The sequence below is a fragment of the Girardinichthys multiradiatus genome, chromosome 9, assembly GCF_021462225.1.
Source record: "Girardinichthys multiradiatus isolate DD_20200921_A chromosome 9, DD_fGirMul_XY1, whole genome shotgun sequence".
In the NCBI taxonomy this organism is placed as follows: Eukaryota; Metazoa; Chordata; class Actinopteri; order Cyprinodontiformes; family Goodeidae; genus Girardinichthys; species Girardinichthys multiradiatus.
In genome coordinates, this window is record NC_061802.1 from 6,022,397 (window position 1) to 6,036,534 (window position 14,138).

General features: G+C 39.9%; 1 protein-coding gene across 7 annotated transcripts in view; it reads right to left on the bottom strand.

The window, feature by feature from the left end:
* Positions 1-14,138, bottom strand: part of lrrc7 (leucine rich repeat containing 7) — a 190,293-nt gene that overhangs the window by 5,971 nt on the left and 170,184 nt on the right. For 4 of the 7 annotated variants that reach the window (XM_047375014.1, XM_047375015.1, XM_047375013.1 and 1 more), the window contains 6 exons: positions 12,532-12,699; positions 11,541-11,660; positions 11,145-11,355; positions 10,717-10,967; positions 9,925-10,017; positions 4,527-4,601 (listed from right to left, as the gene is read on the bottom strand). In XM_047375014.1, the coding sequence (XP_047230970.1) occupies positions 4,527-4,601; positions 9,925-10,017; positions 10,717-10,967; positions 11,145-11,355; positions 11,541-11,660; positions 12,532-12,699 (918 nt within the window). The remainder of the gene's footprint in view (positions 1-4,526; positions 4,602-9,924; positions 10,018-10,716; positions 10,968-11,144; positions 11,356-11,540; positions 11,661-12,531; positions 12,700-14,138) is intronic. The other 3 variants (XM_047375019.1, XM_047375018.1, XM_047375017.1) reach the window with 2 other exon arrangements.

A 14,138-nucleotide genomic window follows, 5' to 3' on the forward strand; every position in this document is an offset into this window, starting at 1 on the left:
TGCAGTCCAGCTCACCCCAAACCATCTCGATTGGGTTCAGGTCCGGTGACTGTGGAGGCCAGGTCATCTGGTGCAGCACCCCATCATTCTCCTTCTTGGTCAAATAGCCCTTACACAGCCTGGAGGTGTGTTTGGGGTCATTGTCCTGTTGAAAAATAAATGATGGTCCAACTAAACGCAAACCAGATGGAATAGCATGCCACTGCAAGATGCTGTGGTAGCCATGCTGGTTCAGTATGCCTTCAATTCTGAATAAATCCCCAACAGTGTCACCAGCAAAGCACCCCCACACCATCACACCTCCTCCTCCATGCTTCACGGTGGGAACCAGGCATGTAGACTCCATCCGTTCACATCTTCTGCGCCGCACAAAGACACGGTGGTTGGAACCAAAGATCTCAAACCTGGACTCATCAAACCAAAGCACAGATTTCCACTGGTCTAATGTCCATTCCTTGTGTTCTTTAGCCCAAACAAGTCTCTTCTGCTTGTTGCCTGTCCTCAGCAGTGGTTTCCTAGAAGCTATTTTACCATGAAGGCCTGATTCACACAGTCTCCTCTTAACAGTTGTTCTAGAGATGTGTCTGCTGCTAGAACTCTGTGGCATTGACCTGTTCTCTAATCTGAGCTGCTGTTAACCTGCGATTTCTGAGGCTGGTAACTCGGATGAACTTATCGTCCGCAGCAGAGGTGACTCTTGGTCTTCCTTTCCTGGGCGGTCCTCATGTGAGCCAGTTTCTTTGTAGCGCTTGATGGTTTTTGCGACTGCACTTGGGGACACTTTCAAAGTTTTCCCAATTATTCGGACTGACTGACCTTCATTTCTTAAAGTAATGATGGCCACTCGTTTTTCTTTACTTAGCTGCTTTTTTCTTGCCATAATACAAATTCTAACAATCTTTTCAGTAGGAATATCAGCTGTGTACTGTATCCACCTCCTGCACAACACAACTGATGGTCCCAACCCCATTTATAAGGCTTGAAATCCCACTTATTAAACCTGATAGGGCACACCTGTGAAATGAAAACCATTTCAGGTGACTACCTCTTGAAGCTCATCAACAGAATGCCAAGAGTGTGAGGAGCAGTAATCAAAGCAAAAGGTGGCTACTTTGAAGAACCTAGAATATAAGACATATTTTCAGTTGTTTCACACTTTTTTGTTCAGTATATAATTCCACATGTGTTAATTCATAGTTTTGATGCCTTCGGTGTGAAGCTACAATATTCATAGTCATGAAAATAAAGACAACTCTTTGAATGAGAAGGTGTGTCCAAACATTTGGTCTGTCTTATATGACTTACTGGTATTTGGGACAAACAAAGTTTAGTGAAACATCCCTAGTTAGGAGATTTTATTTAAATAGTGTCCAGTATTTATCTTGTAAAATATGTCAGTTGTGCTCTCACACTGTTAATATAATGATGTAAACAACATCATATGGAAAAACAAGAGCATATTTCTATGTGTTTAACAAAAAAAAAAACTGTTAACGTTTTTAAAAGACTCAAATAAAAAAAATGTGTTTTTATAACAACTAACTGATTTTATTACTGACTTTTAAGCCATATCTCCAGTAGAAATTATGAAACTTTTTGCAATTGTATAAACTAAAACAAGTTTTACCCTTAACTTTAAGGTTTTGGAGTTCAACACTTATATTAAGGCTTTTAAAACTTGTCTAATGATGAAAACAAAAATAAAACAGTCAGGGGAAGGAAGCTCATGCCAGATATCTGTATGGTAGTGATACAGAGGCAGAATATAAAGCAGTATGATGTGTGAGTCTTTTACACCGAATGTTAACAGCAGCATAAAAGTTAACTGAGGTCATCTTTGCAAAAAATTGGTGTATTTAGTTAGATTGCTACTACACTGCTCAAAAAGCTAAAGGAACGCTTTAAAAGATCAGACACTCGCAGTGTTTAGAGGAAGAAGTCCAACCCCAAGAACACCATCCCTACCATGAAGGATGGAGGTGGAAACATTCTTTGGAAATGCTTTTCTGCAAAGGGGACAGAATGACTGCACCGTATTGAGGGGAGAATCAATGGGGCCATGTATCAGGAGATCTTAGCCAACAACCTCCTTCCCTCAGAAAGGGCAGTGAAGATGGGTCGTGGCTGGGTCTTCCAGCATGACAATGACCTGAAAGCACACAGCCAGGGCAACTAAGGAGTGGCTCTGTAAGAAGCATCTCAAGGTCTTGGAGTGGCCTAGTCAGTCTCCAGACCTGAACCCAATCGAAAATCTTTGGAGGGAGCTAACAGCCGTATTGCCCAGTGACAGCCCTGAAACCTGAAGGATCTGGAGAAGATTTGTATGGAGCAGTGGTCCTAAATCCCTGCTGCACTGTGTGCAAATCTTGTCAAGAACTACAGGGAACGTCTGATATCTGTAATTGCAAACAAAGGTTTCTGCACCAAATATTAAGCTATGTTTTTCTGATTTATCAAATACTCATTTCATGCAATAAAATGCAAATTGATGACTTAAAAATCAAACAATCACATAAATTTTAGATTCTGTCACTCACAGTTGAAGAGTAAAAGGTAAAGACTTCTACATGCTTTGCAAATGGGAAAACCTGCAAAATCGGCAGTGTATCAAATACTTGTTCTCCGCCCTGTATGCATGCCTGACAATGTCGGTGCATGCGTCTTATGAGATGTAGAGTGATGACCTGGCATATCTCCTCCCAGATCCTGACAAGGGCATCACTGAGATCCTGGAGAGTCCGAGGTGCAACCTGGTGGCGTTGGATGGACCTAAACATGATGTCCCACAGATATTCCAATTGGATTTAGGTCAGGGGAGCATGGAGACCAGTCAGTGATATTAATTCCTTTATCCTCCACAAACTGCCTGCATACTCTTGTCCCCTGAGGCCAGGCATTATCATGCACCAGGAAGAACTTATGATCCACTGCACCAATAAAAGTTCTAACAGTTTCCATCCCAATACCTAAATGGTTAATAATATAAAGATCAGAAGCGGATTTTTTTTTTTTTTTTGTGGAGAACTTCTACAAGTTAGGACTCTTAACATTACATTAAAGTCTATTTAAACTTGCATAAAGTGTGGCGTTTCTGATTTATATTTTATAACTCTAGGAACTCTCAATAAGGAAGGTGCTGCTTAGAGCAAAATGTGGTGTTTAAATTCAGTCAGACATAAAGATCTGACATTTTCAGTTTGGGAAAGTTTCCATCACAATACCTAATAGCAGTCAGTATCAAATTGTTTATCCTGCGCAGGTCTGTGCGACCCTCCATGGATATGCCTTCCCAGACCAACACTGACCCACCACCAAACTGATCATAATGAACAACTCTGCAGGCAGCATAAAATTCACCACAGCTTTTACAGATGCTTTGATCTGTCACAGGACACTCAGAGTGAACTGCTCTCATCTCATCTCATGAAACGAAAAGGGTGCCAATGCTGAACCTGCCAATTCCAAAGTTCTTTAGCAAATGCCAGTCGAGCTCCATGGTGCCGGGCAGTGAGCATGGGGCCTACTAGAAGATATCGGGCCCAAGATTGTTTTGGCGCTAGTGGCCTTTTTTTAATAGTAGTTTTACAGAAAAGAGGGTGGAGGGAGCAAATTGCCTGAGATCGGGAATTAAGCCCTTGAAAATAGGACAACTGCGTCAAGCACTATAGTCTTTGCACATGGTATGTCTGCTCTACCAACTGAGCCATGCAGCACCCAGGAAGTATATTGCTAATGGTTTGGTTAGAGGCATTCACGCTAGTGGCCCGCTAAAGGTCACTTTCTAGGCCTGTGTCAATACTCATCCTGTCCCTCCTTACACAAAGGAGAAGATGCCAGTGGGTTAAGGACCTCTGACGACCCTGTTCAGCTCTCCTAAAGCTGTGCTGGGAGACAAAGCAAACCTTCAGGCAGTGGAACATATTGCTGGGCCAACCTGGTGGAGATGGACTGTCTGTGAAACCTCTGTAGGATCTAGCTATCTAGGTATTTAGGTAGGGTCTAGTACTACTGAAAAGCAGTAGAAAAACAGATGAGGGAGGAAATGACTGTGGCCTCCACCTGCAAGACCATTCCTGTTTTTTGGGTCATCTCATTGTTGCCCCTTTGTGCACCTGTGGTTAGTTTCATTAACACCAAAACAGCTGACACTGATGAAATACCGCCTCTACTACTTAATTAACTAGATCAGTATTCCAGAAGTTTAACTGACTTCATATAATAATCATAATAATAATAATCATCTTTATTGGTCATTGCACATGTACATTACAACAAAATTTGTCCTCTGCATTTGACCCATCCCTTATAGGGAGCAGTGGGCTGCCATTGTGCGGTGCCCGGGGAGCGTCTGATTAAAAAGTGTTCCTTAAAATTTTTTGAGCAGTATATAATCAGATTTCATTCTATATTTGAATGAAACAATAGAAAACACTATGTTATGTCCTGCTGAATATCCTGCCTCATTATTTGAAAAGGTTGGATGCTGCTGACTGTAGTCTGTTTGATGGCGAGTGGGAGGATGTTACCTGCAGTATCTTGTCTCCAGGCTTCAGTGCGGAGGTGGCGGGCCCATCATGCTGTACCCTAGTAACAAAGATACCCTATAAGTCAAAATGATACACCGTTAGGACAACACAGGGACACGATGGTTTAGAATCTTTGCCTTTCTCATGCTCATCTCAATATCCAACCCAACCCCATACACAAAAAGAATATTTAAACAAATCAGATGTCTCCCAAAACATAAACAGCCAGTTATAAATTGGAAAAGGAATGAAAATAATGCAAAAGTACAGCCGATGATTGTTTATAATAAAATGGTGCTGGTACTTTTTCTCTTTTAGAAACTGTTTTTGCATTTTCAAGGTTAATGGATTTTCTCGGGAGCTAAGAATGAAGTAAAATAAACAAAGAGCAGATACTTAAAGAATATGGGAAGAAAAATAGGTGTAAGATACTTTTGAAATAAGTAGATATCAGCAATCATCCCCCAATGTTTTTCTCAGTTACCCAAGGCAGAGATTGTAAAAACACCAACATCTTTTCACTGAGAGTTGAAAGATGTTTTGGAACACAGAGGTGTCAGACAATGCAGCTGCAAAGACGCTACATGGTTCAACAGGCTGCTTACGTGTTGAACACAGATTAGTGAGCTACACAGATAAATGTGCCATTAAGGAGTGACACAAGAGTACCAAGAACAAAATGATGCAGTAGTGATGGTGCAGCAGCATCCAGCAAACTGCAGTGAGTGAGTAAACGTAAAAGACACAAATAGGTGTTGAGTTGTAACATGTAGCGACACTGACAATCATACAGTGAGCCTCATACGTTCAGTAACATAATCTCACAACAAACTGAGTTCATTTGCCATGCAGACTCTTGTAAAGACAATGCTATGACATTGATATTTGTCAGTTACTCTTTGATTGAATAAAGCTCACTGTATATTATAAGTGAATATGTTATGAGCTGGGATAATGTGATATTAGTAACAAGAGTTACATATTTTGCACAGTAAAATCCTGAAACAAACTGCAAAACAGGCTATCTTTAAAATGTACTTTATCGGAAAAATGGAGAAACATTTTCCACAGATTGTTGAGGTTTTAGCAGCTCAGCGGTTGTCTCTGCAATCAGAAGCAGCTTAGTGTGCAACAATAATATATCTAACAAAAATAAGAAAACAAAAAGATTTTCCAAAATACAACACCCCCACAGGTAAGGGTACTTATGGTAAAAGAGGATCAAAAGCTTTGAACAACATTCATCTTTCATTACAGAAGCATCATCTTACACTGAAAATGTAAGAAAAACCCAACCTTTTAATTGGAGGTAATTTATTCAGTATAGAAAAAATATATACATTCACTTTTTTTGTTTTTTGAAAATTACTGATGCCACCTCTGCTGTTAAAAAAAGATACAACCTACTTTTCTTAATAGGACAGCATTTAGACTTCTTGTATGACATTTAACAGGGTTGGAGAGAAGGATGTTTGACCACTCTTTTTTGCACCATCTCTCTAGATTGCCCAGGGTTCTGTCAGGCTTTCTCTCAAGATTTAGGTCTCGGATTTCAAAGAGTTTATGATACCATTTATTAAAACATACCAATGGCATTTTGAAGAGAAAAATGCCCACAACATCACAGATCCTCCATGATACGTAAGAGTTGGGATTAGGTCCACCGTTTGTTTTACAGTTAAGCCAATTTTATGGTTTGTCACCAAAAAAGCCCAATCTTGGTCTCATCTGAACAAAGCTCATGGTTCCAGTTTAAGTCCCACTAAAGTTATGCAAACTTAGCACGCTTATGTTTGTGATGGTAGGACATTTTGATCAACTTTGGCAAGCCTTGTTTGTCCCAGTTTCAGTTATTTTAAACTATTGAGTTATTGCTCTTCCTGTAGATGAGGGCAGCTAAATAACTAATTTCTTTTACAGAATGTTGATTTATAATGATCAAACATCTGTCAAATAGGATGTTCATTTGACTTTCACATCCTCATTGGCTAAGAGAAATGTGCCTCCGGTGCCCATCGTCTTTTTAGCTCAAAAAAACAAAAAGTAATGAATGACAAATTAAGTTAATAGACACAACTTTTACTTTAGAATTTATAATATTTAAGTAACTACAAAATGTGGCACTGGTGTATTTCTAAAGGCAAAGAAATCCTAACCCCCATTAAATGTTGGGATTCTTCTAACTGTTTCAGTGTGAGATTATACTACAGCAATAATAGAGGAATTTGTCATGCTTTTACTTTTACCAGGAGTACCAATACCTGTGGAGGGCTCTATACAAGATCTACAATTATATTTGGGGGAAATAAATTTACTGGCAAGCTAATACGTCAAACCCCCCAGTCTCCATCCAGTCAAGAGAAGGAACAACATTTCTTCTCACTGAGCTCTAATTAGCCAAAGTGAAACTGACCCAGTGGTTCTAAATCAGTCTTAGAGGATTATTGTTCCTTATTTTCAGACACTGGATAATGACTTTTGTAGAGTGCCATTGATGAACCCTTCAGTAAGTCTAAACCGGAATATGGTTCTAGGACTTAAAGTTAATTAGGTGCTAGATTTTATTTATATATTTAAAGCAAATTTAAAGTTTGTATTTTTACAGAGTGTTACTATTTATCACTGGGCAATTTGTTTTATTGAAACTGTTACATTAAGGTGTTGCTGGACCTTTGTGTTCATACTATATGCCCTAAATGTCGAGATATCCATCAAGCTAATGCAAATAACAAGTTGAACACTAGAGGGAGCCACTACACAATGGAACCGTCACATTGCACTTCTAGTTTTCGTAATCAATCGGATTGTATTGATGCGATTTGTACAATAGTGTGAATTCTTTTTAAATATTTAAACTCACACTCACTTTAGTTGTAGTGCTAAACCTAGTAGTGTTTCAGATGCGATGCAATGTTAACAACATCAGGTTTAGATTTCTGTTGTGTGTTGATGAATGAACCTTAGTGAAAAATAGCAAAATAATTGTTGACATTAAACTCTGACTCTTAAAGAACAACAAATATTGTACTGGAACCATGGGATTTCCCATTTGGAAAGTTCTTTAGCACCCTTTATAGCGTTCCAGTGTACTTCATCTAAAAGATGTCTCCACACTAAGATGGACAGTTATGTAACATTCCTTGCAAAAGTATTTATTTTATGGGTTTTATTCAGATTTTTTGTGATTGTAGAGCAATATGAAGTAGAAGGAAAAGGATGCACGGTATTCTAAATATTCCACCAAAAAATAAATAAAATCTGAAAAGTGTCAGAGATTTTAATCCAAATCACTCTGAGTCAATACTTTTTAAAAATAAATTTTGCTGCAACCACAGATTAGCAGTTTTTTGGGGTATATATCTATATATATCTACCATTGCAGCACATTTATAGAATTTTTTTTTCTTTTCCTAGTCTTTTGTGCAAAATAGCTTAAACATGTTCAGTTAAATAGAGAGTATGTGGCTGTAGGTAAGGACCAATGATCATTCAAACACCTCAACAACAAATAATAATAAACAAATAATAATAACTAATAATCATATCTAAAGACAATAATTCCCACATCATGATGTACTTTGCAGCCCAAAAAGTTCCATTTTGGTCTCATCTGACCGAATTTGCTGTATCCCCTATATGGCTTGTGGGTTACTACTATATGGGGCTTCTTATGCCCTACTGTCAACAATGGTTTCCTTGATGCCACTCTTCCATAAAGTCAGTTTTGCAGAATGCAAAAACAGTTGTACTGTACACAGATTCTCCCAGCAGAGCTGTGGATCCTTGTATGTCCTCCAGAACTACTTAGGCACATCGGCTGCTGGTCTGATCAATGTTGTAATGGTTGAGCCTGTAATTTTAGGTGGAAAGCTATGTCTTTGTAGGTTTGGAGTTGTGTCATTCTCTCCATTTTCAGATCCTAGATGACATAGTGCTCAAGAGATGCTCAAAGCTTGGGATTTTGTTTTGTAACCTAACACTGCTTTCAACGTCTCCACATCCTTATTCATGACCACTCCGCTGTGTTCCTCGGTCTATATAATGATGTTTGTTAACCGATGTTCTTAACAAAACTCTAAGGCCTTCAAAGAACAGCTAGATTTACACAGAGATTAAAATACACACATACTCTTCTTATTAATCATGTGACTTTAGAGCAATTGGCTGAACTCAATATTGATTAGGGGGACTAAAAACATGCATGCAACACTTCTCAGATTTTTATTAGTGAGGAAAAACCATGAATTATTTTCCTCCCGATTTACTTCATGATCATGTAGTTTTTCATAAAAAAACTGAAAACAAGTTCTGAAGATTTTGGTAAGTATGAGGTTATGATTTTCCAAACACTGTAAAAACATCACTGTATACATTATCTTTTTCATAGTTCAGGCTTTGTGTCTTGACTTGATTAAGGTTTCACAGAATCCTGCCCGTTTAAGAAAGTTCATCTGCAGAGTCTGCATCTGCTGCCTCTTTATCACAGCATAATAATGGGCAAATTGCAACTTGCAGTAAGCCTTATGGATACAAGTATATTAGGCACTTTAAAATAACTGCTTGAGTCAGCAACTATTTGACCAGTTTTCATCTTAAAAGTTAAACAGCGAAGTGGCAGTTTTCTTTCAACATTCACTGTAAAGCTTCACCATTTGAACCATGGACTATATGGAAGTGTAATCTTTAAAGCACTTTTAGTTTTTTAAGCTGTGTTTTGATAGATGGGCTGTCCTGGCAGTTCGTCATTTGCTCAGAATGAAATTTCATACCTTCCATTCCTGAATCAAAGCATTGAACATCTAAAATCACCCACAGTGTCCCAGAACTAAGCAGACAACTAAAAATAGCAACTGGAGCTTTTTGTGTGCAGCATTTCGTTCCTTGAGACTAACTAAAGCGCGTGTTTCTGGGACAGGTTGCCTTGTAGAGCAGGCCTGGGGGATCTACAACCCCAACAGGCCCCTTGTGCAGACGCTGACAGGTTCAGTCGAATTTACAAGACAAAATGATGAAAGTGTTTGGCATATCTTGTAAGATTTAAGCAAGTCTGGTGATGTTACAAAACAGTTCAAACTGTTGTGAATTCAATATAAATAGATAACAAATCACAAACTTATGACTGCTGAAAAGATAGTACACCTTTCTCAAATATTAATTTTAAAGTTTTTTTAATGACCTCATTAATCTGAGTTATAATTTTCAATAAATGTACGTCAAATGATTTATTTCATGCCTTTTTTTTCACCAATTAGATACATGAACTCTAAACTAACTAAGTCAGCGTCTGCCTCACACACAGACAGAAGAAACACTGCGGTAACGAGCTGCAGTTTCCATGGCAACTCTGAGGTAAAGCTGAGGAGGCTGTGATTGGCTGACATGCTGGGTCAGGTCGTACCATGTCGGACGGTTTGAAGGGGTTCCCCTGGCCACTGATGCCACCAGAGATACTGAAGCCAAGACCAGGGTTCTTCTCTATTCTCACACACAACTATGCAGGAAGAGGAAAGAGGAAAACAAACAGAGGGGAAGAGAGCTGAAAATGAAATACATAGATTGTGAAAACTGCTTCCCAAGCACAGTGTAAATAAACATGTGGAAGAAAGACGTGGAACACATTTTGGCAGCTATTTGGAAGCCATCGTCCCTTTGGCAGGAACAACTGATCCACAAATAACACTGTCAGTGTTTTGCTATTTGGCATAATGGAAGCTATCTCTTGCTAGGAAGGGGAAAACAAAAACCCCAGAGGCAGATCGCTGTACAGACTGGTGCAAATGACTTCATGTTCCTTTCTAAACTAGAACAGTGATCTCCATCTGTGAAATGTTTCCGATTATGAATGACACCTCTGTGGCTTTTTCTGGATTGGTTTCAGCACAGACTGGCTAAATCACACTTGGATGTCCTAATTATCTCCACATTTTGTCGATATTAGTTGCTTGTTTATTGCAATGACTTTGATAAAAGCTATCATAATCCATTTGCCAAGATCCGAATGTCATTTGAAACCATCCTGCGTTCCAATTAAAGAATATGGTGTACATTAAATAATTGTGCCGTTGCCAGTGTAGTTAGCAACAGACAACACAGATTGACTTTAATCCTTTCAACACCTGCCACAAGCATGGTCCATTTATAAGCATCTGACATGGCTGCTTGAAGAAGGTAGCTGGAAAGGTAGACGTACCTGTTCCTGGTAACCATCCGTGCTTTTCTGGCCTTTAGTCTGCAGCAGACATCGAGCACTCTGAGGCCTCGGGTTGGTATGGGTAGCCATAACAGCCTGGTTGCTGTGGACCATGCCTTGACTGACATGATACTGCGGATTGGTAGCAGGCTGATGGGAGGTGTGGGGGTTGTACTGAGACTGGTTTCCAGATGATGACAGCGCCATGGGCAGGCCGCCACTCGGATAAGCCTGGCCAGGGGATGGAAGGGCTGAGGAAAACAAAAACAAGTTTCACTTCTTACCTACAAATACTTCAGAAAACATGACAGAATGTCAAAAAAGTTCAAAGATATTAATACTGTACAAACATTGATTTTAGACTACATGCATAAACATAACATTTAACATATCAAACCACAACAAATAGATCCGATTTTTTGGTTTACCTTGTGAAACATTGCCTTGGTATTGCCCTGGGCCACCTGCTGGTACCACTGACAGAGACATTGCTTGCTGGTATTGCCCACCCTTGTTCATCATCCCATCATAAACCTGCTGCCCAACAACACGATGAGGCACAGTGGCTGTGGAGGAAGAGGTGGAAGTGACGATCATGGTGTTGTGTGACTGATGTGAGGGGTTGTGTGAATGCCCACCCTGTGGAAAGAAGAGACACGGCATGACAAATGACTTCTCACTTAGTCATGATCACACCTATGTCGCCACTCGCCAGTTGGATTAATAAAAGCGTTACTTCTTTCACTATTCCAAAATCACCTTTTACAATTTGTCATCTCTGATAAGAACATTTTAACTTATTAACACATTTATTGACCTCTTACCTTTTTCATGAGGTTCTCAGGTGGAACATCCCTGCGACCAAGCGAGTAGGGAGCCCACTGGTTGCTCCCTGTGACTCCCTCCTGGTCATTATCGAGCATTGCAGCCTGCTGAGAAGGTGTCTGAGAGATAAAGAGAGACAGAGAAATATTGAAAGGACTCACTACAGTTATCTTCCTAAATTTCAATTGGTGAGATATACTCTTTCAACAGAAACAGGGCTGTAAGAAGATATTTTTTACATGGAATCAGTTCATTACCAAAACAGGTATGTCAACATGGAAGCAAGACTTGGCACATCTGACTAAAATCATACTGACAGTTTTTTTCACTACTCTGTTGGAACAAATATTTTATTTATTTTATAAATTGCCTAAAAACAAGATTTTAACCAAAGTCCTTCCATGCAACGTTTTAGGAATTTGTGATTCTTTCATTGCCACTTAGATGCTAGGTCCACAGAAGCCATCATTTCTTGGTAAGAAGATGTTTCAGAAAGTACTTTTTTATGGAGAGTTGATCTGTCTTTAAAACTTATGTTAACTTGAATCTTAGGTCATTTTGTCACAGATAGACAGTTCAAAGTATATTTTGTTAGAGGGACTGGGTGACCACAAGGGACCACCTCCTAAACTGGCTTGCAGCAATGTAATGCTAATGTGTGTTTGTGTGATTAATTTGTATTCTCCGTAGTTTTTTCTTCCTTGATTGACGTGCTAAGATTTTTCATCACCTGTTAGACATATTATAGGACACTCATATAATCCCTGTTTAAAAAATATTAATAGTCAGGTGGTAATTCTGTGAAGTATTATAACTGTTTTAAATCTTTGGATAACAAATGTAAGTTTAACAATATCATAAATGCCAAAACACATGAAAAGAACGCTTCATGTGGCTAAAATGACCAAAGGCTGCAGCTTCCTCTAACTTTCTGTTATACGTATGCAATAAATGTAACCAGGGTTTTAGTGATCTCATCGGGATACTCACGGTGGTGGCAGATGGAGGAGGAGGTAGTGGCAGCCAGCGGCCAGCAGGGGGCTCATGCCTAGTTTTATTGTAAAGGTTAAAGTTCAAAGTGGTGCTGCGCCCCTGGCCGTGACCCCCGCCCTGATAGAGCATGCCCAGCGTGAGCGTGTTGTGCTTTAGGAAACCACTCTGATTGGAGGAGACAACATCACACGACATGGGTGAATGGCAGGGGGAGGGGGGAAGGAAGAGGGGGTGGAGCCAACACAGCGAGCCAGCACAGCTCCACAAAAAACAAATATACAAACAACAGTAACACTGATAAAAAATCAACAACAACAGTGCAGAGTTGCTGAAAGCACAGAAAAATGTTAGCTAGTGATTGGTCAATACACACAAAACATTGTGTCATACAAGCAACAAAAAGTGGATCAGTTAAAAACCAGATATTTCTTTTTGTATATACAGGTCCTTCTCAAAATATTAGCATATTGTGATAAAGTTCATTATTTTCCGTAATGTCATGATGAAAATTTTACATTCATATATTTTAGATTCATTGCACACTAACTGAAATATTTCAGGTCTTTTATTGTCTTAATACGGATGATTTTGACATACAGCTCATGAAAACCCAAAATTCCTATCTCACAAAATTAGCATATCATTAAAAGGGTCTCTAAACGAGCTATGAACCTAATCATCTGAATCAACAAGTTAACTCTAAACACCTGCAAAAGATTCCTGAGGCCTTTAAAACTCCCAGCCTGGTTCATCACTCAAAACCCCAATCATGGGTAAGACTGCCGACCTGACTGCTGTCCAGAAGGCCACTATTGACACCCTCAAGCAAGAGGGTAAGACACAGAAAGAAATTTCTGAACGAATAGGCTGTTCCCAGAGTGCTGTATCAAGGCACCTCAGTGGGAAGTCTGTGGGAAGGAAAAAGTGGGGCAGAAAACGCTGCACAACGAGAAGAGGTGACCAGACCCTGAGGAAGATTGTGGAGACGGGCCGATTCCAGACCTTGGGGGACCTGCGGAAGCAGTGGACTGAGTCTGGAGTAGAAACATCCAGAGCCACCGTGCACAGGCGTGTGCAGGAAATGGGCTACAGGTGCTGCATTCCCCAGGTCAAGCCACTTTTGAACCAGAAACAGCGGCAGAAGCGCCTGACCTGGGCTACAGAGAAGCAGCACTGGACTGTTGCTCAGTGGTCCAAAGTACTTTTTTCGGATGAAAGCAAATTCTGCATGTCATTCGGAAATCAAGGTGCCAGAGTCTGGAGGAAGACTGGGGAGAAGGAAATGCTAAAATGCCAGAAGTCCAGTGTCAAGTACCCACAGTCAGTGATGGTCTGGGGAGCCGTGTCAGCTGCTGGTGTTGGTCCACTGTGTTTTATCAAGGGCAGGGTCAATGCAGCTAGCTATCAGGAGATTTTGGAGCACTTCATGCTTCCATCTGCTGAAAAGCTTTATGGAGTTGAAGATTTCATTTTTCAGCACGACCTGGCACCTGCTCACAGTGCCAAAACCACTGGTAAATGGTTTACTGACCATGGTATCACTGTGCTCAATTGGCCTGCCAACTCTCCTGACCTGAACCTCATAGAGAATCTGTGGGATATTG